Below are 27993 nucleotides of genomic sequence, written 5' to 3'. Positions count from 1 at the left end.
CCAAGCAGAGGAGTGGAGCTCATGCCGAGTCCTGAAGGAACCTGTTGGGAGGGGCTCAGGAGTGCAAGAGGGCCAGAGAAGACCTGGAGTCGGGCAGAGGACTAATCCAGCTGGAGAGGCACTTCTGAGCATCAACAGCTCTGGTCATGTTTAACTACCTAGCAGTAGAGGTGAGACCCCAGTTCCACCGCAGCTATGGGGGCCAGCAAGCTGTGTCTGGGCCACTGAAGAGCCGCCTAGAGCAGCTGAAGAAGCCGTGGTGGAGGGAGCCCACGCCACTGGTGCTTCAGCACAGTGAAACAGCCAGGCTTGCTATAGATGCCTTTCTTGAGCAGGGGGAACGCGGCTACCTGAGCGCCATCACTGAGGAACGGGAGCTGCCTTTTCTGTCCACACTGGACATGGAATATATGAGCCATCAGAGAAACCAAAGCTTTCCAGATCCCAATGCAATGAAAGACAAAGAGGCTGACCCTGGCGATGCGGACACTGGAGACAGGTCCTCCGTCAACTCTGAGCTAACGTCTGGCACCTACTTCCCGCTCATGTCTGATGTGCACCCTCCAGAGCTGGAGCTGGGGTGGCCAGGGATGCCGCTCCTCACGGTGTCTGGCCTGACTCAAGCCACTGTGATTTTCCAAAGAAACAAAGCTAACAGCATTAAGGATTTGCTACGGTCTCTGATCAGCCGGGCACGGACGGTATGTATAGAGCTGTGTCCCTAGAGTGGGGTCTTGTGCCACAGCACCTCAGTCCTGGTGGCTGGTCCCACAACTGGACAGCTGTTGCTGCTCTCTAGATGTCTGGCATATGATTGCTTTTTCTCTAGCAGATCTGTAACTGTTCCTGCTCCTTTCCTTTCCTGTAATTTCTTTCTGCCTGGGACTTCATGTCACACAGGCAGTGCCCTTTAAGGCACTGTGTGTCGGTGTTTGTGGGTGTGCAGAGCGCAGTACCAAAGCCTGGAGCGAGTGAGTGGCAGGGCGTGCAGCGTTAACGCCCAGCTCTCCTCAGCTGGCAATCGTGCACCGGCCAGCCCTGCTGCCCTCTGCCAGGGAGTCTGCACAGCCAGGGCTTTTCTCAACCCCTGGACATCATGTTAAGCAGGACAAGAGGGTACCACCGGTGAGTTGCTGTGGGAGAACGTGGGACCTGAGTAAACTTGTGGGACTGAAAATCCCTGCCTGTGGTATTGAAGTAGGTTAGAATACATCATCATATCTTCTAGACTTGATGTCTGTGCCTCTTTGAGGATGAGTAAAATCAGCCCATTTTGCCCCGGTCACATAGTTTTTGCTTGGTAGAGATTGCCAACCCTTGGATGTAATAAAAACTGGATGACTACAATACTTGCCTACCAAGCACAATCCTGGCCTGAATTTACTCACTAGATTATGCTCCTTGTTTCTTTTTACTTTGCCACTGACTGTGTACTAAAGCAGCAGCTTGGACAGTTGTATCTCAGACATATTTTCAGCTTTTATTGTCTTCGTCCTCTTTATGATTCTTTTCATCTGTTCTATGCTAATTTTCTTTTATAGTACTCTGTTTCAATAGTGTGGTGATATTGAGTAAACTTTTAGTGCAAAGTTCACTTTTAACCAGTCAGCTTCTAGACAATTTCTCTTATCACTCCAGTAGTTTTTTATTTAACTTTACAGTCACTCCTTAAATTCATTACTGCCTAGTGCAGAAAGAGGGAGGTAAAACATTGTTAAGCCTGGACTTCAGCTGTGTCAAGAGCACAAGAGACAAGGCAGTCTGAGCTGAAGTGTTATTTTCTGTCACTGTCTGCACAGTTGAGCAAAGTTATGTTGTCCCCAGCAGATGAAACTGAGGCCATGCAGCAGCTCACATTGCTGTGCAGCATCATAACATCATCAAAGAACCACGTATCATTGAAACTTGGGCATGATATGAGGTAAATTAGGATCTTTTTTTCTTTTGTCCAAAAGAAGACCGTTTTGCCACGTAAGCTACTGCTCAGTTGTAAGCAGCCATTGCTTAATGCCTGAACTTCTGTTGCACCTTTGTAGGCAAATACAGGAAGTTTTGTCCAGGAAGTTAGTGACAAAAAGCTTTGTTTGTCCTTGCAGGCAGCTGATTTATGATATCTTAAATGATCTGAAAAGTCCTGTGACACTTACTGAGTCCTTTTCAGCAATGTGGATTCAGACACAGTCATGGCAGAATGCACAAAGTAAATGACTACCAAGAAATGTCCCCTGTCACTTAGCACGTGTCCCGGATCTCTGATGATACTATGATCCTTTAAACCACACGACAAACATCTTGCTGCTTTCTCAGTTCACAGGAACTTCTTTATTGCTGCAGGGAGGTTGCCCAGGCAGTGGGTGCTTTATTGTACTTTTTGAGCTTTTTACTTTTTTTGCTTGGCTTGAAAAAGCACTGACAATCTTCAGCCCTTTATGTTCAAGCTAGGGATCTTCACACAGTGTTTTTAATTGTTGTGTGAAATGTGAGAATGAGTTTTCAACCATCTTGCTGGTTTATTACTGGTGTTCTACTGGCTTCTAGGTTAGCAGCTCTGACCAGTGCTTCCCATGATTAACTCTATGATTGATGGCAGTTCTCATTCACAACCCCAGTTACGCATCTTTAAGTAGTTACTGAGTCATTTTGCTCATCAGACCATCCAAAAGGATGTTACCTGTATGTCTTTTAATGACAAAACAGCAACCAGAGGTACAAACATCTTTTGCTTGAAGTTCCAGTAGCAACGGCGTGGAGAACCACTTGCTTTTTTGCTTTTCAACTGCTGTTTCTGCATTTCAGATGTTGCCTCCACTAGACTTTAAGCCCTTGTCATATATCCCTCCTTTAGAGTGTTTTTCCTCCTGTGGGCTTACAGCTAACATAGAAGGGGGACACAGTGCTAGTGGGATGTGGGAAAGATGTTGAGATCCCTGAATGCTTTTCCTGGGTCCTGTAGACAGGAAGGCGTGTGTCTTGAAATGTTGTTTGCTGTTTTCTCCTGTACAGTCATACAGAACAACATCAGCTGACATATTTTGCAACAGCATATTTGTACTGACAAATCAGCAAAAAAGACACTTGTTTTATTGGTACCTTTTGCTGGTGCGGTTTGTCTTTCTACTTTGCCGTATTTAACCAGCTGTCTTTGAAGATGTATTTTCAGATTTGAGCTTTTCTCTTTGCAGACGTAAGAAGATGCAGCGCAGCCACACCTTAGCCTTCATTTGATAATACTATTACAATTTTATTTTTGTTGGATGAGCTCCAATCTATTTTGAACTGTCCATGCTTCTCCTTTCACCTCTCTTGTACAACTCTGACACTGGCTGTGCATCTGCGTTTAGGTGTGATGGTAGAAGGGTCCCTGATGGTCCCGCAGAGAAGCAGTGTATCTCTTCAAATGGCAACACTACGGTAATGACCAAAACCACACTGCTATTGGCAAATACCAGTAAAACCAGCTGTGCTGGTTAGAAACCAGACAGATGGCAACCCCGGTGGGGTGCTGGTAAGTGCTGTAATTCCCGAAGTGATGACTGCAGTAATTGCTGAATTGCGAGTTTCCAGAAGTGGATTTAGAAATGTCATGATTTAACCCTACAGTGACAAGGTGTGAATTTTCGAGAGCCTGTGGGGCAGCCGTGTCTTTACAATGTCCTGATCCGACAAGGCTGTGCCATGGGCTTGGAGGCTGTGATCAGCATGGTGAGGAACAGGGATGCTCTGAGCCAGCCCCAGCCTTGCAGCTCCCACCACTGAAACCGAGGGGCTGGAGGCACTGGACATACATTGCTTAAATTTGCAAGGACAGATTGACTTAATCGCCCGAGGCTTTTAAATGTGAGACACGAGTTGTCGGGAGCCTGAACTGCAGACGGTACTTAGGTCTCTAACTTCCACTGCTTTATAGAGCTGCTGGAAATTATCTTTGAGGCTTTAGACCTCACTTTTGTGACAACACATCCTTAGGAGGCTTCAAGGGGAAGGCTTCCAGGGTCTTCCCCCAAAACCTCTTGGCTTTGGGGTTGAGCTGATGTTATTATGAGAGCTGTCTGCTTTGTTTACCGAGAGGATATGGTGACCTGAGTGGCCCTTACGGTTGTCCTGTGGCACCCGTGCTTAGAATGAGCTACCCCACCACGGGTGCCTGGATCTCCACCACACGAGGCTGTGGCAGGGCACAACCTCCCCTCTTTCCCCATGGCAACGCTCCTTACTGCAGACTGCAGTGCACATGGGGCTACCAGGCTTCTTGCCCGAGATCAGCTGTGGGTGCCTGCCAGCACCACCAGGAGCAGCTCTACCCAAATCCCTCCTGTGAAGGCATTGCCTGTGAGGAGGCCATGAATCGGTCTATAGCCTGTTCCACCTCCTGATGCCAAGCGAAGACCCACTTTGGAAAACATGAGTCTGACTATCACACCGGGCTCCACCCAGGTTGCACAAGCTGGTGTCCCACTGCCTGGGGCGCTCGCTCCCGCGCCGACGCCAGAGCCCTGCCACGAGGCTGCCAGGAGATGCAGGTCTGCCTGGCAGCCAGCTGCATCCAGCCCAGGGCACGGGGTGCCACGGGTGACTCTGTGCCACACGCTGCCCTGCGCAGCTCTGCTCCTGCCTGCTCAGCCCCATCCCTCTCACAGCGGGCGCTGCAGACTGGCAGTGCCCTTTTTGGGCAAGCAACAGCCCTGGACTCTGCCAGAGCCTGTGAGCACTGGTAGAGAAAAGCGAGATGGTGTGGACCTTCCGTGCACACTAGGCACAGGCAGTGCCTCTGAGCACGTGGGGTCTGGGGATGAAGGAGCATCGGTCTCTCTTGACTCCATCATATTGACTTCCCAAGCCAAGTTTAGATTGTCTCCAGGGCCAAGCCTGCATCAGACCTAAACTTGAGATGAGCTGGGATATCATGAGGCAAGTGTGGCTGAGAGGGACTTGCCTGAAGCCTTACACAAGGTTTGGGCTATAGTTTTTTCTTGGTGCTTCATCATTAGAGGATGGGTGGCCCATCAAAGTCATTTGGCTAAATTGCCTTTGGTCTTTGGCTGAAGGCTGATGTGGAATGACATGGTGAAGTCCTGCTTTTTTGGGTGGGTCTCAGCGGTACCTAATGCTGATAGTCCAGCAGCAACATTAATTTGAGAAGTTGAAGATGCTTCTCACTATTTTCAGAGCTCTTCCAGGGCTGACTCTGCTGTCTGTGCCAGATGGGCGCATTTCAGGAGGGGAGGAGAGTTTGCCAGAGCCCGACAAGGGCTACAAAAAAGGTGCCCTTTGGCGTCAGGCTCTGAAGCCTTATCTCCCAGGGCCAGGGTGAGAGGGTGGAGATGTGGTTTTGGCCTGGACAGTAGGAATGATTTTTAGCTCTTGATGACAGCTGCCTTGCATTCCACGTGGATGCCTGGGATCACACCAGCCTCCAGGAAGGTTCTTCCCCAAACCCTGCTCTGGTGGGCCAGGCCTGGGGTCTTCTGCAAGATGTTGAGGACCAATGACAGTGTGTAAGGCATCACCACAGAGATGGCCTTTGGGGACAAATCAGAGACAAGAAATTTTGTCCATCTGCAAAAGGGATAAATCCCCGAGACAGCAGGAAGCAACCTCATGGCATCGCTGCCCTCCTCTGCCATGGCTCTGGTGCAGAGGGTCTCTCCATGCGGGTGGAGCGGGACTGAGAGGAGCCAGCTTGCCAAGCAAAAGACTGGGCAGGGGAGCATGGGGAGGCCAATGGGGCCCCACTCTGCCCATGGCAGCGGCCTCCACGCAGCACCTAGGCCATGAGTATGAGCCTGGAAAGAGGCAGTTTATTAATGAAAACAGAGCAGAAGAGTTACTGGGTAGTGAGTGATCTGGGGCCAGCGTGTCAGTCTGGAGCAGACATGAGCCTGTCCCCACATCCAAGGACAGTGATCCATGGAGCTCCTCTACTCTTTTCTGAAGCTATTCCAGGTCAGATCTGTGTGATTCAGCTTGTTCCTGTTTGAAGCTTGAACCACTGCACATGTAAAAGTCAACCTCACTGCTGTCCTCTGCATTTAACTCTGTTTAAAGAGGAGCGGCTGAACAGAAGCAGCAGAGGAAAGCTCACCCTACATGGTCTGCTCCGCAGGGTGATGTGGACTGTGGAGAATTACATTCATGGCCTTGCTCTAACACAGGCAGAGGAGGTGTTTGAAAACATGATTCCTGCCTCCTCACAGGGTGCAGGATGAGCAGCAGAGCAAACTCTGTCGTGCATCTCACGTGCAAGATGTAGCACAGAGCATGAAAACTGAGTAGCAGGGTGAAGTAGGCCATTGAAGTTTCACTCCAAAACTCAGTGCTTTTTGGGTCATCTTTATTTGGGCATCCTCTACTAAGTGCAGAAACTCAAAATCAGAGTTATGCACAGAACTTAAAAGTCCCAAACAGTTACTTATTTATGGCTAAGATATGGTAAAGACTGAGACAGAAGTACCTGGTCAGTAGTTCCATTATTTTTTCAGCTTTTGAAATGAAGCTGGGCTGTCGGTAAATCCTTCACCACTTTGCCTTTTTCAGTCCCCCAGTGTGTTGCCATCCTCCGTGAGTTCTCAGTGTTAACTGTTAAGGGTTCAAGGTCTAAGTCACTGGATTGATCTGCAAGCATCTTCAAATGAAGTGCATCGGGCCTGACAAATCATCAAGCTCAGCAAGTGCTCTCTTGCCTGTTCCTTCCTTCTCCAAGATGTCCCCCTGATTCCTGTCACTAATGGTGATGGCCAACAGATGGATCCCAGCAGTCCCTTCCTGATCCAAATAATGGCTGCCTTGATGTTGTCTGCTGGCAGCCTCACTCTGTGAGGAACAGTAGAACAGCTTCTCCATCCTAATCTATTTATGGTTGACTTCCCTTGATCCATTGTTCTGGTTGCAGGTCATACTGTATTTTGAATTTTCTAATTCTGGGTCACCTCAGTTGTAGTAGGTACTTGTCATGACCTACCTTCCATTTTCTGTATTTTCCTCCCAGTTTTTGGAGAATTCCTTTAGCCAAGATGGTCTGCTGCCTCCAATTCCATTTCTACAGTGCGACGGGTTGCCATGGCCTTCTTCAGTTTCATTCTTTAAAGAACTGGCAATTCTCCTTAAAATTCTTTTCCTTTTTAAAACCCCTCCCTTGGAGACCTTATCTTGCAAGTCTTCAGTTTATTGAGATAGATTTTCTTGATTTTTCTTTTTTTTTAAAATAATGTTATTCCTTCTTCCTACTGTTAGGTTTCATAACTATCGCTGGCATCCTGGGCTGCGTTAGCAGGAGTGCTGCCAGCAGGGAAAGGGAAGGGATCCTTCCTACACGTTATTCTATGATTTTGTCTAGTCACCCCTAGGATGTAATCTTGGAACAAGGGCATGTACATACTCGATTGAGATGCCTTATCCCTTACCTGGCAGTGTGTCCTTCCTGTGAAAAACGATATTTCTTTATATTAATATGCTAGTCATCTATGGAATCACTCATGCTGATTGAATAATGATTTTGGTCAGTCTCAGCTCATCCATTTATATACTATATTTCTGGCAATTTGCTTAAGGCAATACATACTTGTCGCATCAATGATATTCAGAGTTTGTGCACATGCATTACCCTTTCAGCTGTTTCTTTCTGTAAATGACAGATGAGACAGTAGCTGGATGGGGAATGTCTTCATAGTTATTAAAAGTGATTTTATCTGCCATGGAGGGGTAAGGGCTGTTAAATACAAAGGTCCAGAAGCAATCTCCACTCATGTGGCCACAGACAGTAACTCAGGAGGTTTGAATGCTTAATTCATAGTTTATAGCACAGTCCACTTGGGCACGAGATTTCAACAGTCTCTTGGTTTTCCCCCCCCCGCTCCCTTCTTTTCTCCTGGCTAGGTGATAGCAATTGTGATGGATCTGTTTACAGACATGGAAATACTGTGTGACCTGCTGGAGGCCTCAAGCAGACGGCACGTCCCCGTTTACCTGATCCTGGATGAAAAGTACTTGAAGCATTTTGTGGAAATGTGCAATAAAATGGCTCTTACTCAGGACAACTTCCCAGTAAGTTTTCAGTCACACACTGGACATGATAAACAGTCTTGGAATTGATAAAAACCATGTACCTTTTGTTCTGTTCCATGTGCCTGGTCCCTAGGACTTACCACTTCTCCCACTGTCCCAGGCTAAGAGACCATGGCTGTTTGATCTGGGAGATCAAGATCTGCCTGGAAGCACAGGGGAAGAAGTGGAGGAGCCTCCTAGGCCCATATCTTGATGTTTTGTGGTCCTCATTTCAGTTTTACACACAAGAAGTGTAAAGTCAAGGCCAATAAGATGCAGTGCATTACTGAACACTTTGCTGGGCTGGTGCAGATAGGCGGAGTTAGACCAGAAAACTTATGTTCATGTGGACCTGTATCATCTCCTTTCCTTGTCCCCTCTCAGCCCTTGCTCTAGGACATAGAATTGTGATACTTAAATTGCTCGTAATTCAGATCCCTGAGCTCAGTTTAGATTCTGGCCAGAGCTGCTGTAGTGCAGTAGCTGCGTGGGGAAGGGAAGCAGTGGGTCCCCTCAGATGTCCTGATGCAAAGCCCACCATTTCCTCCTAGCTGTGCTGCCTCAATGTAAAACCACATGTTAAAAATCTCATGTTAAGATCTGCTTTTAGGCTTTGCAATTCAATTGTGGGTTCATGAGGGATTTGTGAAGAGCCTGATTCGCCACTCAGTGGGGTGCCCATCAGCAATGGTGTGTGATGCCCAGAGCAGGCAAAGAATAAAAATTAATGTGTCAGTGCGACAAGCTCTCTTGGGAGCTTGCAGACTCAGAATTGCATCCCAGAATCTTGCTGCTCCCCATATAGCCTTTCTGGCTACCACCTATCAATGGAAGTTGGTTTTTTGTTGTCATTTGTTAGTCCTGCAAGGCCAGCAGTCCTGGCTGTGCTCCTTTACTGGATTCCCTGGAGGACTGATCTTCTTCCAGCCACTAATTTCATAGGTTTTCCCTTCATCTCAGTGGGGAATGCTTGGAAGTTATCCAGTTCCCTCAAAACCAGTCTTAACTAAAAAACAGGCTAGGGAAAATGCAAAAATAATGTTTTACAGCATCCATAATAGATGCAGTTACAAATGTCTTCATTTCCCCTAGTTTTTCACCTCTCTGCAAAAAGGTTAATTTAGAGAGGCTTCCTTCTTCCCCCATGTTGGTGATGCTCTGTCCTTTCTTGCTTCTCGCAAGCCAGACCCATTTCATCCTGCCTCCTCTTGAGACAGCACCCGTTAGGGAAAACTGCTTCATGCTGGAGCGTGTTTGCTTTCATAAACAACTGCATCACTAAAGTCACCTGGTGGATCCAGATAAATTCCATCTCTCAAATTTATTTTATTTGCTTCTTATCCAAGAGCCTGGCTATCGTTTTTAATTAAAATTAGAATGAGGTTACATCCATGGTGACGTCTGCATTTCTTTGTTAGGCCTGATGTCATGTCTTGTACTTGAATGGCTAATTAACACTTGCCTCCCCCATTCAGTGACTCATCGGCAGGTCTCAATGTGAAGCACCTCTTAAAGCTGATGCATCTCAAGCAGGACATTAACATACACGCTTGATATTCGCATCTAAGTGGAATGAGTGTACATATTTTATTCCTGGCTCTGAGTTGCAACAGGATGTGATGCTCAATCTCCGTTTGGAATAATTGCTGACAATTTGGGGCTTAATGGGGAATTTGGGGCAATTGCCCCTCCAGCTCCTTACTTCTAAGAACATTGTGTGAGCCCAGGGCTGTCAAATCCTGGTGCTGAACATCAGCAAATCCTGTAGTGGTGCATCGAGCATTGGCAGCAGTCACAGCAGAGGACTTAACTGTTGGATTTTTTTCAAATGACTGTCTGCTGAACCTAAAATTACTGTCCAAATTGAATGAGAGTGGTACCTGGCAGTCTTGCTTTTGTGCAAGACTGCAGGATTCTCATCTTGTTTGGACAATTCAGGGCCTGGATTGCCAAGAAGAGGATGGAAAAAATGAGCCAGATATCAGAAACTCACCCAGTCTTGGAAAGGATAGAGGGAATGAAGAAATACCGTGGTGACAAATCTATGGGATATCCCTTACTTGAGGTGGTTTTAACTTCCCTGGGGGCAGGGAGAGGAAGCTCCTCCCGGTGAGAACTAGTATTACTAAAACCTCAGCACTGGAAGAAAAAAATCCCTGTGTTGATTGGCAAGAGGATTAGGTGAACACCTCCCCAAGCATCCAACGTATCTTGCACTATATCATCAACTTGCGGTGGCATTTCAGAGTATCACGGGTTAATGCAAGTTAGCAGGGACCTCAAGAAGTCATCAAGTCCAACCTCCTGCTCAAAGCAGCGTCACCTGTGAGGTCAGACATAGTTGTTGAGGGCCCTACCTAGTCTAGTCATGAAAATCTCCAAGCATGGAGACTGCACAACATCTCTGGGTAACTTGTTCCAGTGCATAAGTGTCCTTACGGGGAAGAAGTTTCTCCCTTCTCATAGGTGAGAGATGAGGACATGTTCTGGGCACAAGAAGGCAACAAGTGAGAGCTGCAATGCAAAGACTGTGAAGCTTCAGCTCTGTCCCTGCTAAAAGTTTCCATGAACTCAAGAGAAGACTGGACAAATACTTGGAGAAGAGGTCAAGGGGGGCTTCCCACTAAGACAAACCCCAAGGAAATCCCCTGAGCAGAAAACAGAGTCAGCAGCACTATTAGGGGGCAGCATCATAAATGATTGCCTTCTTCCTGCTCTTCTCCAGCTGCTATTGCCCACTGTAGACATAGACCTTTGGGTCAGATGCTCCCCGGGCTGGAGGAGATTTGCTGTTGTTCTGAAGCCCTGAAGGCAGTGGTGCTCCTTGGGTAGGTGGGGAGACTTCCTCAGTGCGACGTGAGAGCCAAGCCTTTCCCGCCCTGCTGCCATGAGCTCCCCAGCAGATGTTTCCGGGAAGTCCACCTCCTGTCTGCAGGGACTCTGGCGGAAGAGGAAAGCTGTCAGGAGTGGAGTCACCCGCCGCAGGGTGACTGCCTCCTGCTCCTCACCCCCGAGGCACAACTTCCCTGCCGTGAACCCCACGTGAGGCCAGAGACTGGGCGAGCCGGTCCCAGGCTGCGTACAGGCGGCCTGGGGAGCCCACGAGTGCTCAACCTGCCTGGGAGGAGGAGGGGGAGAAGGGGGTGCAGCGATGCCCAGGAGCAGCTCCTGCAGGGGTGGCAGGGGCAGGGGTCTGCACCCTGCGGAGAGCATCTGTAGGCAAATCACAACTGCTCGTGCTTGTCGTTTGTCTGCAGCACTGGCTGTTACAAACTGCTGTGTCTGACCAGACTGAACCGTGCTGCGTGGTGGAGGGGTGGCTGCCACCCGCACCAGGAGCACCCACTGGCCACGGGCAGCACCCACCTCCGCCAAGGGGCAAAGCGGCCCCGGCAGCACGTGCAGCCCATGCCAACTGCCGTGGGTCTCCATCTTTTGTGGGGCTGGTGCTAGGCAGGTATGAGCTGCCCACAAAGGGATCTGACAGGCCAAATGCAGGTGGTGACAGTTTGTGACAACTCCTGGTGTGCTAAAGCCACTGCTGGTGGCCGGGGAGCTGGCCTGGAGGGGCACCAAGGGATGATCTGGCAGGCCAGCACAGGTGCAGCCTTAGGGATGTCTATTTACAAACGAGATGTTTTGTTTGGCACTGTATCTATCATACAGACCATGCCAGTAACTGTTTCCAGTGACTGTTGTCCTCTTCTGCTTCCTTAACTGAGGTGCAAATAATTTTTATTATGGGCAAAACCCTCATATTATTAAAAAGACTCCCGATGAATACTGAGGGCCTTATTTCCCATTTTGTACGGTTTTACAGGCTGAAGTTGTATCAGAGAAGTTCTTTGCAGTCTTTAAAACAGGTGAGGATCAGGTCTGTTTCACTAGAGTACAGCAGCTGAAAATTTTAATATAATTTTTAAATATACTGATAAAAGGCAATTCTTAAAATATAGATATACCTTTCTGTAAGGCTTTTCTCCTGAGCGATATTTTGGTTTTAAGAAGCCTGTCACTGTATAAAAATAGAACAGCATATTCAATTGATTAGAAACCAGTTATTTGTTATGGGTCAAAATTTAGTTTAAATGCAGAGCCATCAGCTAGTGTGGTTAGTTGAATATTATCAGTAATCTGGAAAAAATTGTATAGTCGTACATACTTCAGAAATGATCTGTAGGCTCATAGGATTCTTCAAATTTTTTTCAAACCAGTAGTTGTACCTAAGTGCAACTTGTTAATAGGTATTTTTATCTTATAGAAGCATACAGTGTGACAAAATATTTGGTACGTAGAAGCCAAGAAATACGTAATGCCTTGCTGCGTTCTGCCTCTGGGAGCAGAGATCCTGCTTGAGGGAGTCCATCAGGGATGCACAGGGGAACATTTCAGTTTAATTCAATACTTGTCCCCTTACCAACTCTGCTTTCTTTGGTTTCAGAACATGCGCGTAAGGTGTTTGAGTGGAGACACATACTACAGCAAAGCAGGCAAGAAATTTGCAGGACAGGTTCTGGAGAAGTTTATCCTGATTGATTGTGACCAAGTTCTTGCTGGTACATACAGGTAAGAAAAAGTAGCAACTACTGTGACAAAGACTAGTGACACAGAAATATTCATTGCCAAAATACTGAATAATGTAGCTCTTTTTTTTTTTTTTTTTTCCTCCATGATGATACACTGGTTTTCCTCTTCATTTCCTCTTATAAAGCTCAGGTTTCATTTTGATGCTTTACCACCTTCTACTCCATCCTCTTGCTCTTACCTTGCTGTGTAGCTTTCAGATAGCATTAACTGCTTGTCTGCCAACATTGACACCTCCTGGACACATCTGTCTATGAGTATCACTTCATTTCTTAAAAATGTTCTACCAGGTCAGCTGATGCTCCCCCTAGCCTAGATTCTGTCTCCAGGTGATGCTGTTTGGGGAGAGCAGCACAAACTTCTGTCCATGGTCCATCCCCCAGCATGCACAATCGTTGCATACAACCCTACTTATTGTCAGTATCTGTTCTGTATCTATTGTCCGTGACTTTGCCCTAACTCATTGTTCTCAACCAATCTCCTACTAATTTCATGAAGTGCCCCTAGCTCTACTGCTGCAGATTGGTAAAACAGCTGTCCTAAATTCAGCTAAGTCATTGCTTTCACAATTTTCCAAGCCTTCATCTTATCCACCCTCCCTGCCCTTTTCTTATCTAAAGTGATGATCTTGGCCTTTTCAGTCTCTCCTCATATGGCAGCTGCTTCATCCCTCAGTCATTTTAATTATCTTTCTCTGCACCCTCTGTAACCTCACTATGTCCTTCGTGAGATGCAGGGACCAGAACTGCACGCAGCCCCCAAGACATGTCTGCACCAAGGTGTTCTAGAGGGTCAAAATGATGCTCCATGCTGTGTGATTATCACCCTTGCTGACAGTGGCCAACATTCATTGAATTTTTTAGCTGCCATTGCACACTGAGCTGATGATTTCAGAGAACTGCTGACGATGATTCTGAGCTCCTTTCTGAGCTGTTCCAGGCTCAACATCACACAGACCTGATACAGATAATTTTTTTCCTATGGGTACACCACATTTTCCTACGCTGAAGTTCATCTGCCACATATTTGTCTGTTTGCTCAGTTCTGTGAAGTTCTTCTGGATTTCCTCACCTTCAGTGAGGTATCCAACCACCTGCAGGAACTGAGGATCCTCTGCAAACCTGGGGATTTCACTGTGCCCCTCCATGCCTGAGGTCACCAACAGGATGAAAACCAGTCCCATCCCCAGTCTCTGGGGCCTCACTGCTGACTCTTACCCACGCTGAAAAATGACCATTAAGCCCTACCCTTTGCATCCTGTGCTTTCACCAGCTCTTGGTCCATAACAAGACCTCTCCTCCATGCCCATGGCAACTTAGTTTCTTAAAAGGCTTTGGTGTAGAACCTTGTCAAAGGCTGTTTGAAAACCTAAAAATATGTAGTTTGAGTGGTCCCTTTATCCTTGTGCTCACTGGCTCCCTCCCAAACTCCAGCAGGTCTGTGAGGCAGGGCTTGCCTTTGGTCCTGTTGACCTTTTTCCCAGAGGCCGTGCTTCTCCATGCCATCAATAATCTTGTTCTTCACAGCACAGTCTGCCATGTCCCAGGGTGGGGGTCAGCTCCAGTGGTATGTGGGCCTCCAGATTACGCCCAGAGCCCTCTCTGTAGATGGGATCATATTGGAAACCTCCCAGTCCTCAGCAAAGCAGCCTTTGCAGTGGCCCTGGAACACAGGAGTGAAACACATCTAGTGTCACCACCATTAGCAATGGGTGCAAAAAATTCATTGAGGTTCTCTGCTGTGGTCTTGTCATCACTGAATGCCCCTTCTGACCCATAGGTCTCAAATGGGCCCACCATTTCTTAACTGCCAGAACAGCATTTCTGAACAACCTACAAGCTGTAGTCATCTTGGGTGTTTTGGACGGCTGCTTTTCAGCTCTTTTTGACTAATTGCTGCATTTTTACATAGTTACCTTTCTTGAAATTTAATATCCACATGCTGCATTTATTTAGATTGCTCTCTCCCACTACAGGGTTAAATTGTGTTGTGAGCATTATTATAAATGGGCTCTTACACTTCTACCTCTGGAACTGAGTCTTATGCATCATTCCAGACCACATCCTGAATAACATCTTTTCTTGTGGGTCAAACAATTTAGACTAGTTAATTCTGGCAAGTAATCATTTATTGCTTCCAATAAATCCACAGCTCATCCCAGTAAGCATTAACCTAGTATGTATATGAGTGGATGAACTCTCCCACTATTACTACCTGTTCTAATTTTGCAGCCTCTGTAATCTCAGTGAACATTGTCTGATCACCATCACTGTTCTGATCAGAGGGGCAGGGGTACTGTTCTTGTACTGTATTTTTATTTTTAGACCTGAGTTTTCCACCTACAGATCTTTCCCACAGTATTTTCACACTGTTGCACATCGTATTACCCTTCACAAACAGTACAACTCCCCAGGACAGATTGTTCTGATATTTCTGTGAATTTGGTGCCCTGGCAATACTTTTATTCTCCTTCCACCAGGTCTCCTTGAACATCCCTCTCCCTCTCCCTTTCTCTCTCTTTTCCGTCTCCCACCCAGCACGTGCTGGACCCTCAGTCTACCAGTGTCCTCATCAGTGCTGTAGCTCCAAGCTGCACCTTCTCCTCTGCTTCTGACTTCATCATCTCCAAGTGTGGAGGTCTCACCTTATCAAACTCTGGCAGTAAAAAATACAAGTACCCAGTTGAAACTGGTTTTGTAGAGTTTCTATGTAAACAATATGGAGAGCAGTGTCTGGCAGCATTCTGAGCATCCCAAGACATGTCTCTAGGAACAATGGAGTGAATCACTGGAAACATCTATCCATCTCCACTGACTGCAGGGGGTGGGGATTAGATAACTGAGACCACTCATTTATGAATGACTAAAATTGAGCATGTGTCAGCTGGATTGAACTCCACAGCTGGAGGAGCATCTTATTTCCCCGTGGCCCAGAGTCAGGGTATTGCTGAAAACATGGATTCAGTTCTCTGGGTCACTTCCTCCCTCTGCTGATCTGGGACAGGGATTTGGGTCTGTGATGTGCTCTCTTTCTATAGATCTCTGTATAGCTGAAACTTCTTGAGTTCTGGAAGATAATTATTCAGTTGAATAGGGTCTTATATCTAATTTTCTGCTGTCCCAGTAAGCACATGATGTTCTGGACTAAAAGAAACAGTCTCTTCTTGTGGAATTTGTTCAACAGTGGTCAGAAACACTTCCACAGGAGAAAAGCAGGAAGTCTGCTACTGGGTATACTGCAGCCTGGTACTGTACCTAGTATAGTAGGTATTTAGGTTACTCTCCTTGCAGATGGGAAAGCTAGGTTCAAAGGATAAGGATAGTTACTGAGTAAAGCCAATGATTCAGCGTGGATCCAGGGGTGTCTTGGGATGATACAGGATGATACAGGGAAGATACAGGATGATGCAGTGGCAGGTTTTACAGATCAACAATCTTGTGTGCAAGGATCAGAGGATTCAGAACCTCCAGGGTTATGTGTTATATGTGCTTCTATATGTTCAGTTTGCCATAGGAGACTTTTTCCCACCGTGGTTAGCCACCACAATACCCTCTGGCAATAGGTTATGCAGTTTAATTTATGTTTTGTGTGAAGAAGTGATCCATTGTATTTACGTTAGACCTACTGCTAGATAATTATATTTGATGCCCCCCAATTCCCATAACCTGGGCACAGTAAATCAGTTTCCTATTAATTTTCTTGACTGCATCCATGATTTTGTCCTCCTCCATTATAATCCCTCATGTGAATCATCTCTCTCCAGCTGAAGTATCCTCAGCTCTTCAGTCATTTCTCGTGCAGGAGAACTTCCAGGCCTTTAATCGGAATGTCTGTCTTTTGTGAGACGAATTGACCAGAACTGCGTGAAGTGGTCAGGATAACCCCCACTTTGGTATTGTAGTATAATGGCAACTTCTGTCTTTTCCTCTTTTCCTGTGTGGCAGTTCCTAGTCTGCTGTTTTCCTTTTTGACCAATGCTAAGTGATCATTTTTCTGAACTGTCCATGGGACCCCTGACCTGTTTCCTAAGTGTTAGTATCTGAGAACTCATCAATATACAGAGACCGTCAGGGCTTTTGCAACAGTTGGAATTTGTTGATGTTGAATTTTGTCTATCACTTTGTCACTTATTCACCCCATACCATAAGATCCTCTTCCAGCTTCTGATTATCCAGTTTTCTTTTGACCACCCACCATAATTTTCTCATGAGCTCTGACATGGACTGTTTCTACCATTTTCTGAGTATGTTGCACAGCAGCAATCCCAGCACAAAACTTGTGGGATTCCAGTGGGTAAATTAAAACTATTGCTAGCATTTGCATCCCATCTTTAATCAACTGTTACTGCTCGGGAAGACCTTTCTTTGTACTCCATGATCACTTAATTTTTCTAAGAGTCCTTGCTTAATGACCCTGTCAAAATCGCTTTGAAAATTCAAGTATCTAACATCAAGCAGATCATATGCATCTGTGTGCTTGCTGCCTCCTTCAAAGAACTGCAAAAGGCTTTTGAGGCATGGCTTCCTTCCACAAAAATATGCTGAGTCTTCAGCATTATGATTATAGTTATTTATGCATCTAATCATTTTACTCTCTATTTGCTTCCACCAGTTTGTTCAGTATGGAAATAAGACTGGCTGGTTTGGAGTTTTCCAGGAGCTCTTTAAAAGCTTCACATTTACTACTTTCCAGTCCTCTGCTACTATGTTCAATTTTAAATGATAGGTTATTCACTGGTTAATAATTGGAAAATTGCTGACTTCCAGTTTTTGAAGGCTGTTTACTTTAATATTTTCCTTTAAAGCACCTTTTAACTATGGTGACTTTTTGGATGTTTTAAAATGTCTTTATTTTGATAGGTACATTTTCTCTGAGACTCTAATATAGCATCTTTAAACAATCTTCATGCTGCCTCAAGCATTTAACCTTTTTGGCTACTCTTTTAAATTTCTTTTTAATAGCATTCCTCAATGTCTCTTTTAAGTTAACTATTACTGTTGTGGATTATTTCGGTCCTGAAAGAATATTTTATATGGGTACGTCATAGTTATTTTTTTGCCGAGTGGCCTTTCCAAAGAAACTTTCTGAACTAGTAATGTTATTTCTCCTTTTGTTGGTTTTCTGGTTAGTTTCTCCAAAAAGCAGTCATTTATAGTGTCTAAAATGCAGTTTCTGCAACTCTTTTACTAATGGCCTCCATTCAACGTGGCTATAATTGAATCTCCCTTTATTCCTTTTCTTTCTGCATTCTTAGCCTCTCAGCACTTCCTTGGGATGTCATATTTACCCTCAGCACTCTGCTCAGAAAGTTTACAGTATAGCCCTAATACGATGTTTTTCCTATTTAGGAGTGGAATTTTAATCCAACAGGAATTTGTTGATATATCATTTACCTTAGTTGACTTTTTTTTTTAATGTATTGTGCCACTGTCCCAGCAATATATCCTCTATGTGTCCTTTCTGTATAATTCCTGCCCTTGTTGTTATACTCTTCCTTGATTTTCTTCTACCCAGTAAGTTTCTGAGCTGCTTCCTGTGTCAGAGTCATCATTTTCAGCTCAGGTATTTCACAACATCAGTCTGTTTCTTTCGATCTGATCTGTTTTTTCACCACCATGTACTTTTCTAAACACAGTTTAGAATCAATTCTAATTTCTTATCTAAGTGTCAATGACTTCCATCCTGCCCTTATATCAGAATACAGTTTTCTTGCTTTTATTCCTAAGGTAAAGTGGGCAATCTCAAACTGCGTGGCCTTCTACACATCACAGCTTTGCTGCAGATTCTCATTTAAAGCCTCCCTATACTGCAATAGATTGTGCAGCGGCCAGGTTTCATTTAGGTTAAGATGGAATCCAGCTTTCTTTATAGAGCTACTATGTTCCTACAATTTTCCATTTTCTTATGATTCTACCATCGTTTCCGCAAACATAATTTCCATAACCATGTCCTGAAATGCTCTTTTACTTCTCTGCCCCAGTCTAAGCATGGAAGAGGGAGCATTTTATAAGGCTACCGATAAAATCGTGATCTTTTTTAGCTTCCTACTTAGGTGCTTTTATTTTACCCCTGAGACTCATCCTGTCTCTTTTTATGTTAATGGGACCTATACAGACATTGACCAGTGGCTTCTCTGTAGTGCTCCAAACGTCTCTACTATCTTTCATCCCAGTGAGCACCTCACTCTTCGTTCTTTGATGTCATCCTGCCTGAGGACTACATCTGTGTGCTGGCTGTCTCCCACGGACACCTTCCGTATAGCTTGGTTTGTACAACCTGGGGACAGTTACCACGCTGACCGACAGTTGTCTCTTTTTCCAGACTCAACATCTCCTGTTCCTCAGAGGATTCAAGTCGAGGGAAAGGATTACACATCTTGTAGGCCAGAATGTAGTTCATACACCCCCAGGATGTTTGGGGGTTTTTTTTCCCAACACTGTGACACTACAGATGTGTGTTTTCCTTAAGACATACTCTAATCCCAAGAGCTGCTGCCTCCTCATTCTCCAGCCTGTATTTGTGCACCTGATTGTGACTGCCTGGAATGTATTTTCTTTTAATATTTTCCACTGTATCCATTGTATCCATTTTTTTCAGAACCTTTATCAAACTCTGTGCAGTCCTCTCCATTGGTCCATTAGATATGATTTGTGAATTTAATGAGTGTACACTCTTCTGTTATTTAGGCTGCTCATGAAGATAGTAGATAGCACCAGAGCCAAGATGCTAGATCCCTTCAGAGTTTCAGCACATCCTTCTGTGTTGACAGATGTCTAGTCTCTCTGCATCCTCTCTTGCAGAGGGGTATTGTCCTCCTCTATCCTTGACTATTCAGGTATTCAGTGAGTGTCTTTGAATTCTCAGCTGTAAGAAGAGACTCTTTTCTCCTCAAATGCATGCTCAAATTATGCGTGAAATCCATTTTTAGTCTCTAGTCATCAGATTCTCTCTTCTGTGAGTCCTATATGCAGTATTACACACATGCAGTATATGAACTGACCTTTTCTTCTTGAACTCCATATGTTGATACTGTTGTTCTCTATGCTGACATTTTCCTTGATAGTTTTGCAAAAGCCCTTCTTATTTTCCAAAATACTCTTGGCAAGCTGAACTCATTCTGATTTATTACTGTCTATTGCTATGAATCAGATGTGGTTTTGGAGAGTTTTCTAAACATGGGAACCAGGCTTACTGCTCTTATCTTAAACATCTGTAGGCAAATTATTTTAGACCCCTCAACTCTTATGTGTTTACTGATTAAATATTTCCCTGTGTTTTCCATCTTTAACATTATATTTCCTCTAAATGAAGACAAGGAGAAAACAGGGTTTATGGAGATATCTAGGAAAAGCAATAATCTAAAATCCTAAATATCATGATATATCTAGTTATTTAGTATTATTCTGGGCACCAAAAGAAATAGTATGTTTCTTTGAGCACTTATTTAACATACGTTAACAGAGTGAAGGATATCAAGGCATTTACTAATGCAGCAGATGAGCCTAAGGGCAAATGAGGCTAGAGATAAACAGGATCTTGAACAGGAAAACTAGAGTAAACATTTGCCAGGCTAGGACTAGAGAGAAGAGGTGGTGTTGTCAGCCTGAAAAGGTGTTACGTGGCTGTTTGAGTTGCCTTAGAGGAGATTAAATTTCTCAGCTCAAAATGGAAGGTGGCCAAAGTATCAGTATGTGTCCTGCCACTGGCACAGAGAGGAAGGAGCTCATTGATTGCTATATTGTAGTGAAAGAAACTCAAGACTTGGGGTTGAAGCTGACACAACTGAAAAATGAGAGGAGAAAGTTGAGAGGGTTACAAAAGCTCTGCACCTGGCCTCAGTACAGAAGAAAAAATAACTACATAAGTATTTGGTAATGGACAGGTAAAGCTACATGGGTTTGAAGCTGGAGGAGGCGTGGAATTTCTTTAAAAGAAAAGTGCTCATACTCTCAGGTATCCACGTCCCAAGGAGGAGGAAAGAGCTTTTAAGAGAAAGTTCCAGATCTAACTCGATGAACAGTTACCTCAAGAAAGAAATTATAATTAAGCAGAAAGTGAATGCATAAGGAATGGAAAGCGTAGTGTTTCAGCAAGGAAACCCCAGGCTGATAGGTGTAGCAATGAAGTGAGCATTGCCAGAAGAAAAGTTATATATAATGTTGCAGAGCACACCAAAGCAGAGAGGAAGAAGTCCTCAGGTGTATAAATAAAAAATGAATCCAGAAGACAGAGACAAGGCATGCTGCTGTAAGGATGAATAAGAGATAAGAGAGAACTGAGATGGGATTCCCAAACTAACTGAATACATTGCACTGTTTGTAATCAAGATGAAGATGAAAAATGAGGCGTGGAAATGATTTCAAGTGCATTGGAAGCAAGCTTAAAGAGCTTACTATAATAAAGTCAGATTATTGACATCTTATCAAAGAAAATGTCACTTGAAATTAAAGGTCTAGTAATGAGTATCTACATTTAGCAATGGACAAAAATGGTACACAGAGGTTTGTATTGGCATACGGAAAGAAAAGAAAGGCTTTGAGCCAAAGTGACAGAAAAGCAATAAAAATGAGTAAGAGAAACTACTGAAAGAAGCAAAAAACATTCTGCTGCAAATTGGTATCTCCTCAGTTGGAAATAGGGGAAGCAGAGAAGCCGAGTGTAAGAACTGCCAGTCCTGTGCGGGGGTGCTGCGGCTCCATCTCCTGGCCAAAGGCTGAGCTGCAGGGGCTGCCCCAGCGGGGGCTGCAAGCAGGGCAGGGCTCCGAGCCTGCAGCTACTCCTGGAATTTGTGCCCCAGGGTGATTCAGAACTGGGTGCGGGATCTCTGCGTGCAGCAGTTTGTTACGGAAAAAATAATGGCAGGAAAGTCCTACCGCTTTTAGAAACTTGGGTGAGCTTCCAGCGTCCGCAGTGGCCTGAGGTGAGCAGCTGCCCAGCTCGCCTGTGTGTTGTGTTGTGCAAGGAAGTCCCTCTTCTTGTCTGTATGGAATTTGTAACCTGTTAACTTCATTCAGTGCTTCATGGAACAGGCTGCCCAGGGAGGGGGTGGAGTCCCCCTCCCTGGGGGTGTTTAAGGGCCGTTTGGATGAGCTGTGGGGGGATGTGGGGTAGGGGAGAACTTTGTAGAGTCGGGCTGGGGGTTGGACTCGATGATCCCGAGGGGCTTTTCCAACCTGAATGATTCTGTGATTTTTATACCAGAAAAGACCAAGAATGATCACTTCCTGGCTATTTCCTCCATGCCGTTCATGGACCTTTGTCAGTTTGTAGTGATGGGAATAGCCACGGTTGCCAAGGCCACATCATCCTATTGTGGAAACCTCTCGTGCGCTTCCCTAAGGAGGCAGTACTGGGGTCAGAGGGTGCTGCGAGAAGGCAGAAGGTGGAAGTCTGGGGAAGGAAGGAAAACCTGAGCAAAACCTGTTGTTCACTTCCTACTAGAGGCCTTGACGGGTAGCTGTTGTGATGTTCCTGCTAGACCATTAGAGTCTGAGACGTGAGACCTCCTAGCCAGAACGAGGAGGCAAACGTGACCGTTCACACAGCCTGTTTCCAGGTCTGCTGGCAACAGCAGTGCCAGGCTGGGTGAAGGGATGGCAGGCATCATCCTCCACCCGGCTGCCCAGGGGCCTCTCACAGTTCCTGGGACAACGCGGGCAGTGTGAGGGATGCAAGCCTGCCCCTCCAGAGGAGAGGGTGCGCAGCCCTCTGAGCACATTTGTGGTTTTGAGGAGTTGAAGTGAACACAAGCATATGTGTGAGTGTCCTCAGGAGTAGGTCCTGAGTTGGGGTACGTCTGAGCACTGTGCAGTGCAGATGCAGCACTCCTGTGTGGAAGGGTAATAGCTGTAAGGAACGTGGATGGGAACACCAGCACTCCTGGGAGCCAGGCAGTGCCCCTGGGATAGATGCCTCTGAAAGTGTCGATACAGGCTACCCAAAATCTCCTGTCTGGACTCTTGGATTTCTTCAAAGAACTCTCACAGCTTTGTGAGAGATAACTTCCCTTTGCAAAAGCTGTCTTTCCTATTATATCATATTTACCTATATGGCCATTAATTGTATTCTTTAGAAGAGTCTCTACTAATTTGTGTTGTGCAGTTATGAGAATTAATGGTCTGGAACATTAAAAAAATTATAGCATATTAGCTACCTTCCACTCTTCTGATAACCAAGGCACTTTCAAGTGAGAGATAACACATCCTGGTTAGTAGTTGAGCTATTTCATCCTTGCATTCCTTTGGCACTCGTGAATTAACATTACCTGGTCCTGCCAGTTTGTTACTATCTGCTTTGTTGATATGTTTTCTAATCTCTTCTACAGAGATTTCAACATGAGACTGATCCTCCCTTATGCTTTATATAAAGGTGGGTTCAGGGCAGGGATCATCCCAAGCTCCTGTACAATAAGCACTGATGCAGAGGAATTATCTGAGCGCTCCTATTACACAGGGACCATGTGCTGGCCCCACAGAGCTCTGAATATTATTTCTTATGCCTTTTGCAATGAGTGACCCAACCTCTTTGAAAGATGAGCTTTCTGGTCTTAATAGCTTCTCTTCTGTCCCTTAGCCATCCCAGCTATTTTCTGGTTCTCTTTCTCATGTCTCTCTGTGAAATTGTATGCATTTACTTTGAGCCTCTGATATGGTATTTCTGAACAGTCTTCATGCCACTTGCAAAGGTCTTTCATTCTATTACTACTTCTTCGTTCTTACTTAATTTACCTGGTTCGATATTAAGCAGAATAGTATTGATCTTTTCATTTGATGTTGCTCTTTGGGGCGTGTGTATGCTGAGTGTAAGTATACTACTTTCTTCAGAACAACGTTGTGAACCATAACAACTGCATACTGCTCAGGAACAAGCCAAGAGCTGTTTTTCCTGATAAAAGTTCCCAAAGAGCTGTCTTGTGAAGTAAACACTGATGAGGTCCCAAAGCATAGTGCCAGTATCTTGTCCTGAAATTACATTTACTTGAGAATAATTGGAATCTCCCATTACAATTGCTGTCCTGTAGTTTCTGTGATTTCATCCTGCTCTTGAAAAGCCAGTATCTTGCTTTAGCAGCTGCTAGTACAGCCCTAAGATGTAGGTTCTCTTTTATTTAACACAATTAGTCTGCTAATGTGGATTGACTATAGGAAGAATAAAAGAAGCAGCTGATGACTAGGATGACCAGGAGCCTGGGGAGCCAACTCTGTAAAAGGAGCTTCCCTGTTTAATCTAGGAAAATGAAGATTAGGAGGAGAAATGTGGCCACTATCTGTAGATATATGGGGGGGAGCTAATTAAGTTATAGTTTTGACACAAACAACAGGTAGGGTTAAACAGATAAGGAAAATATGCAGAGTGGCAATCAGTGAAAGTTCTTCCCCAGCTGGGGCAAAACCTAATTTGTTTTAAGGTGGAACATAACATCCTCCCGTAAAAGATCTCAAGACAATGTACTGCACGAGCAGGGACTGGACTTGCTGAGCAGTATACTTCTAACACCATGCATCTCTTAACTGGATGGCAAGGAAAAGATAGAGGCTGGGCAATCTCACAGCAATACTTATGGAAAACATCATCACCCTTCCTGTCCTGAGGTATTCCTGTGGGGCTCTGGAGACCTCTGCTCCTCAAGGCAGTGCCCAAGATCTCCATTCCTCACCCTCCTGCCTGTCTAAGCGGCTCCTTCAAGTCCATCCCATGTTGCAGATGTTAAAGACATGAGAAGGTAGCTCCTGCCAAGGCAAGGGAAGAGAGCAGGAGAGCAGGCATGCCTTGAGATGCCCCCAAACAGTCTCTTCGCCCTCTGTGGAAGGTGTGGTTGCAGTGGACTGTGCTAGCCCAATGCTGAGCTAGAAAGTCTGCAATACAAGTTGGGCAGAAAGAGCCCTTCAGTGCCCCGTGCTTCGTCTCTCACTGTCCCATAGCCACACCATCTCCAGGCAGTCGGAGCTCTGCTTGCCCCTGCCTGCTTAATAGGAACCACGCACACCACGGTACCCGCCCTGCAGGGACTGACAAGCCTGCCCACAGAGGGTGAGCTCCTCCTCTCCATCACACGGACCTAACGGGGAACGGGAAACGATGGTTCCTTGCTTGTGGGCAGGGCGCGCTGGCAAGAGGAAGCTGGAGAAGAAAAGGCCTGAAAACATGCTGCTATGCTTTTTAGGCAGGGACCAATTGCTGCTCTACATCCTTCATAAGGCTGAAGAAAACCAGCTGATATTTCTTGTTCATTGTTTATATCTTCATACAGTTTGATACGTCACCGAGCTGAAATTAAATGACCATTTTAGGGTTGTTCTGTAATTATGTAATGAGTACGTTCATCTCTACTAGTAATCTCAGACTTGCATACTTCAGAGAAAGTTTTAATGACATAAATTGGGTAGCAATACATCACTCAAATGTTAAAATCAATGCTAGGTGTCTTGGCACTCCGTGAACTAAAGTTACATGTGCTTTTTTTGCCTTTTTTTTGCTTTTTTTTTTTGCAGTTTCACCTGGCTTTGCAGCCAAGTCCACACCAGCCTGGTGACCCACTTCCGTGGTCAAATTGTTGCGGAGTTTGAAAAGGAATTTCGGTACCTGTATGCAGAGTCCAGAGCAGTGACCAGCTTCTGTGTGCCAGATCCTGGACCGTGCTCCTCTTCTCAGAATACCTCTACAGCTGCCAACTCCCTTTTAAAACCCCCACAGGTGAACGACGCTGAAACCTTGAGCCCCTCCAGCAGCCTTTCCAATCTAAGCATCAGAAGCGTAAAAGTGTCTCCCTTCCTGAAAAACTCCAGCTGCAACGTACACCAGGAAAAGCAAGATTCAAGCTCTGATTCTGGTAATAAGGGGAAGGAAGACATATCTCTGAAGCCCACTTGCCCTAAGCAGCCAGGAGAGCCACCGGACTCAGCGAACAGTCCTCCAAATAAACCCACCCCAGCCTTGTATCACAAATCAAATCTTATGACAGCAAGGACATTCTTGCAGCCGGAGCCTTCCCCTGCCCTGAGCTCCAATAAACCTAGTTATCAAGGGGACAGTAAGGCTAACAGCAGCCACTGCTCCCCACTAAGACAGGAGCAGACATTGCAGTCCCTTTCTGAGGGTGCCAGTAGCAATGGGACAAGCATGAAGCAGATGGGGCCTGCTGCTACCTCCAGGGAACCGACAGCAGAAAATGACAACACTTTTGATGGGATGGAAAAAAGACGGAGTCCTGGACAAGGAAAATTGGACCTGCTATCCCCATACAACCAGCTAAAACGAGATAAAAAGCCTGTAGTTCCTTGCTATGACAAACTCACTGAGGACATGCTGATGGAAAAGAACAGCGCATACGGGGCTGAGAAGAGAATGACTCTCGGGCACAGTAAGCTGGATCTGATCACCAAGTACAACAAGTTAAAATCTAAACATATACACAGTCGGTTTGAACTCTGACCGGGCCTCGAAGTGTCCTTTGGTCTTATTTTCAAGTGGTTGCTTTTCCCCACCAATCATCATATCTGGGACTTGAAATCAAAATATGGGTGGCAAATTAATCTTGTTCCTATTAAAAGGTGTCTGTGCTGTTTCTAATATATGCAGATAATTGATTCAGATGAGATTAGCAAGTGCTGTTCAAATTTTCAATTACAAGATCATGACAGGAGAGAAAATGACATAAACACAATCCACACTTCTATGTTCTTTTTACCCATTTGGGAAGGAACCATTCCCCCCCGAACATACAGCAAAACCACGGCTACAGCTGGAAACTGGCTGCTGAGGTCTTCAGGGTGAACCCAGGTTCTCTTTGTACTGTGCAATTCCTCTCCCTGTGTGCATGTGCTGAAAATTAAATGGTCAAAGGCAGGGTAATGTTAAAAATAAAGGAGCTGTTTTGCTGGAAAGAGCTGTGTTGGGTCCCTCATGGGGAGGTGAGCTCCCTGGGCGTGGCCAGGGCCCCTCTGTGCTGAGCTGTGCCCTGCCAGGAGGGGATACGGGTGGCGTGTCTGGGCACCTGGTTGGCATCTGCCTGTGGTTGACATTGGCACGTAAGCGGTGTCTGCACAGGGGTGGGATCACCACGCGGGTGCTGTCGGCGCGAAGGTCATATCTGAACACGTGGTACCTGGACATGGGTGGCCCCTGGACACGAGTGGCATGCTGAGGCACTGGGGTGGCAGCTGGATCCCGGGCGGTGTGCCTGCACACAGGTGTACAGCCGCGTGCTGTTGTACACAGACGGTGCCAGCGCAAAGCTGGTGCTTGGACGCAGGCTGAACAGGGATGGTGTGTCTGCACGTGGGTGGGCAGCATCTGGCTGTGGATTGTGTCTGCGCACAGGTGGCGGCGGCCCGCGGCGGCGTTGTTACCGTAAATTTGGTCTCAAAAGAACCCTCTAAGACTTAGTTTGAAGTTTTAGAAAGCAGGCGTTCTTTATTGCAGCGCTGGATGCACGGGGGATCATTCCACCTAACGTGCACACGCTAAAACAAAAGTTCATCCCTTGTGTACCTTAAAGACACGAATATTCATACATTTTCCAAGAAGTCTCCACCTTTCTGCCTGTCTACTACATTTACATAACGCTGGCATTGCAAAACTACACTGCACATGCGTGGGGGTCTCGGGTGGTCGTCAGTGGTTATTTGGGGAGTTAACCCCCTACTCCTTTTTCCCTTTTATGGTCACGAGTCTTTTGAGGACAATTTCTTCTCCTTGGATGTTTCCCAGCTCTGTTGTCCAGCCAGGCTGTTCTCTCTTACCCACTTTATTTGAGCATTTCTGCCAGGATGTGTCTATTCTCAAGGTTAGGATGTCTTCTCTGTAGGCTTTAATCGCTCAGGCCTTGTTAAATACAGAATCACAGAATCATCTCGGTTGGAAAGGACCTCCAAGATCATCCAGTCCAACCGTTAACCCAGCACTGACAGATCCCAACTACACCAGATCCCTCAGCGCTGGGTCGACTCAACTCTTCAACCCCTCCAGGGATGGGGACTCCCCCCCTGCCCTGGGCAGCCCATTCCAACGCCCAACAACCCCTTCTGCAAAGAAATCCTTCCTAAGAGCCAGTCTGACCCTGCCCTGGCGCAGCTTGAGGCCATTCCCTCTTGGCCTGGTGCTTGTTCCTTGGGTCAAGAGACTCATCCCCCCTCTCTGCACCCTCCTTTCAGGGAGTTGCAGAGGGCCATGAGGTCTCCCCTCAGCCTCCTCTTCTCCAGACTAAACCCCCCCAGTTCCCTCAGCCGCTCCCCATCAGACCTGTGCTCCAGACCCTGCACTAGCTCCATTGCTCTTCGCTGGACATGCTTAGTTAAACACTAAGTTAAATACTGGTAAACAAATTTCTTAATATTTTCCCCTTTGAGACTTCAGCTGTGTATGCAGCAT

At 45.8% G+C, this 27993-nt stretch overlaps 1 protein-coding gene across 1 annotated transcript; it reads left to right on the top strand.

Moving 5' to 3' along the window:
- Positions 1 to 16: 16 nt before the first annotated feature.
- Positions 17 to 26195, top strand: FAM83C (family with sequence similarity 83 member C). The gene is made up of 4 exons (XM_074888505.1): positions 17 to 701; positions 7873 to 8040; positions 12482 to 12606; positions 25116 to 26195. The coding sequence occupies exons 1-4, from the start codon at positions 147 to 149 to the stop codon at positions 26053 to 26055; spliced, it is 1788 nt and encodes a 595-aa protein (XP_074744606.1). The 5' UTR covers positions 17 to 146; the 3' UTR covers positions 26056 to 26195.
- Positions 26196 to 27993: the final 1798 nt, after the last annotated feature.

The sequence above is a fragment of the Strix uralensis genome, chromosome 18 (assembly GCF_047716275.1).
Source record: "Strix uralensis isolate ZFMK-TIS-50842 chromosome 18, bStrUra1, whole genome shotgun sequence".
Lineage (NCBI taxonomy): Eukaryota > Metazoa > Chordata > Aves > Strigiformes > Strigidae > Strix > Strix uralensis.
This window is presented reverse-complemented; position numbering and strand designations above follow the sequence as displayed.

Coding starts and splice junctions, on each gene's coding strand:
- FAM83C (XM_074888505.1), top strand. CDS start 147: ATGTTTAACTACCTAGCAGTAGAGGTGAGACCCCAGTTCCACCGCAGC. Junction 8,041..12,481: donor TTACTCAGGACAACTTCCCA/GTAAGTTTTCAG, acceptor CTTTGGTTTCAG/AACATGCGCGTAAGGTGTTT. Junction 12,607..25,115: donor GTTCTTGCTGGTACATACAG/GTAAGAAAAAGT, acceptor TTTTTTTTGCAG/TTTCACCTGGCTTTGCAGCC.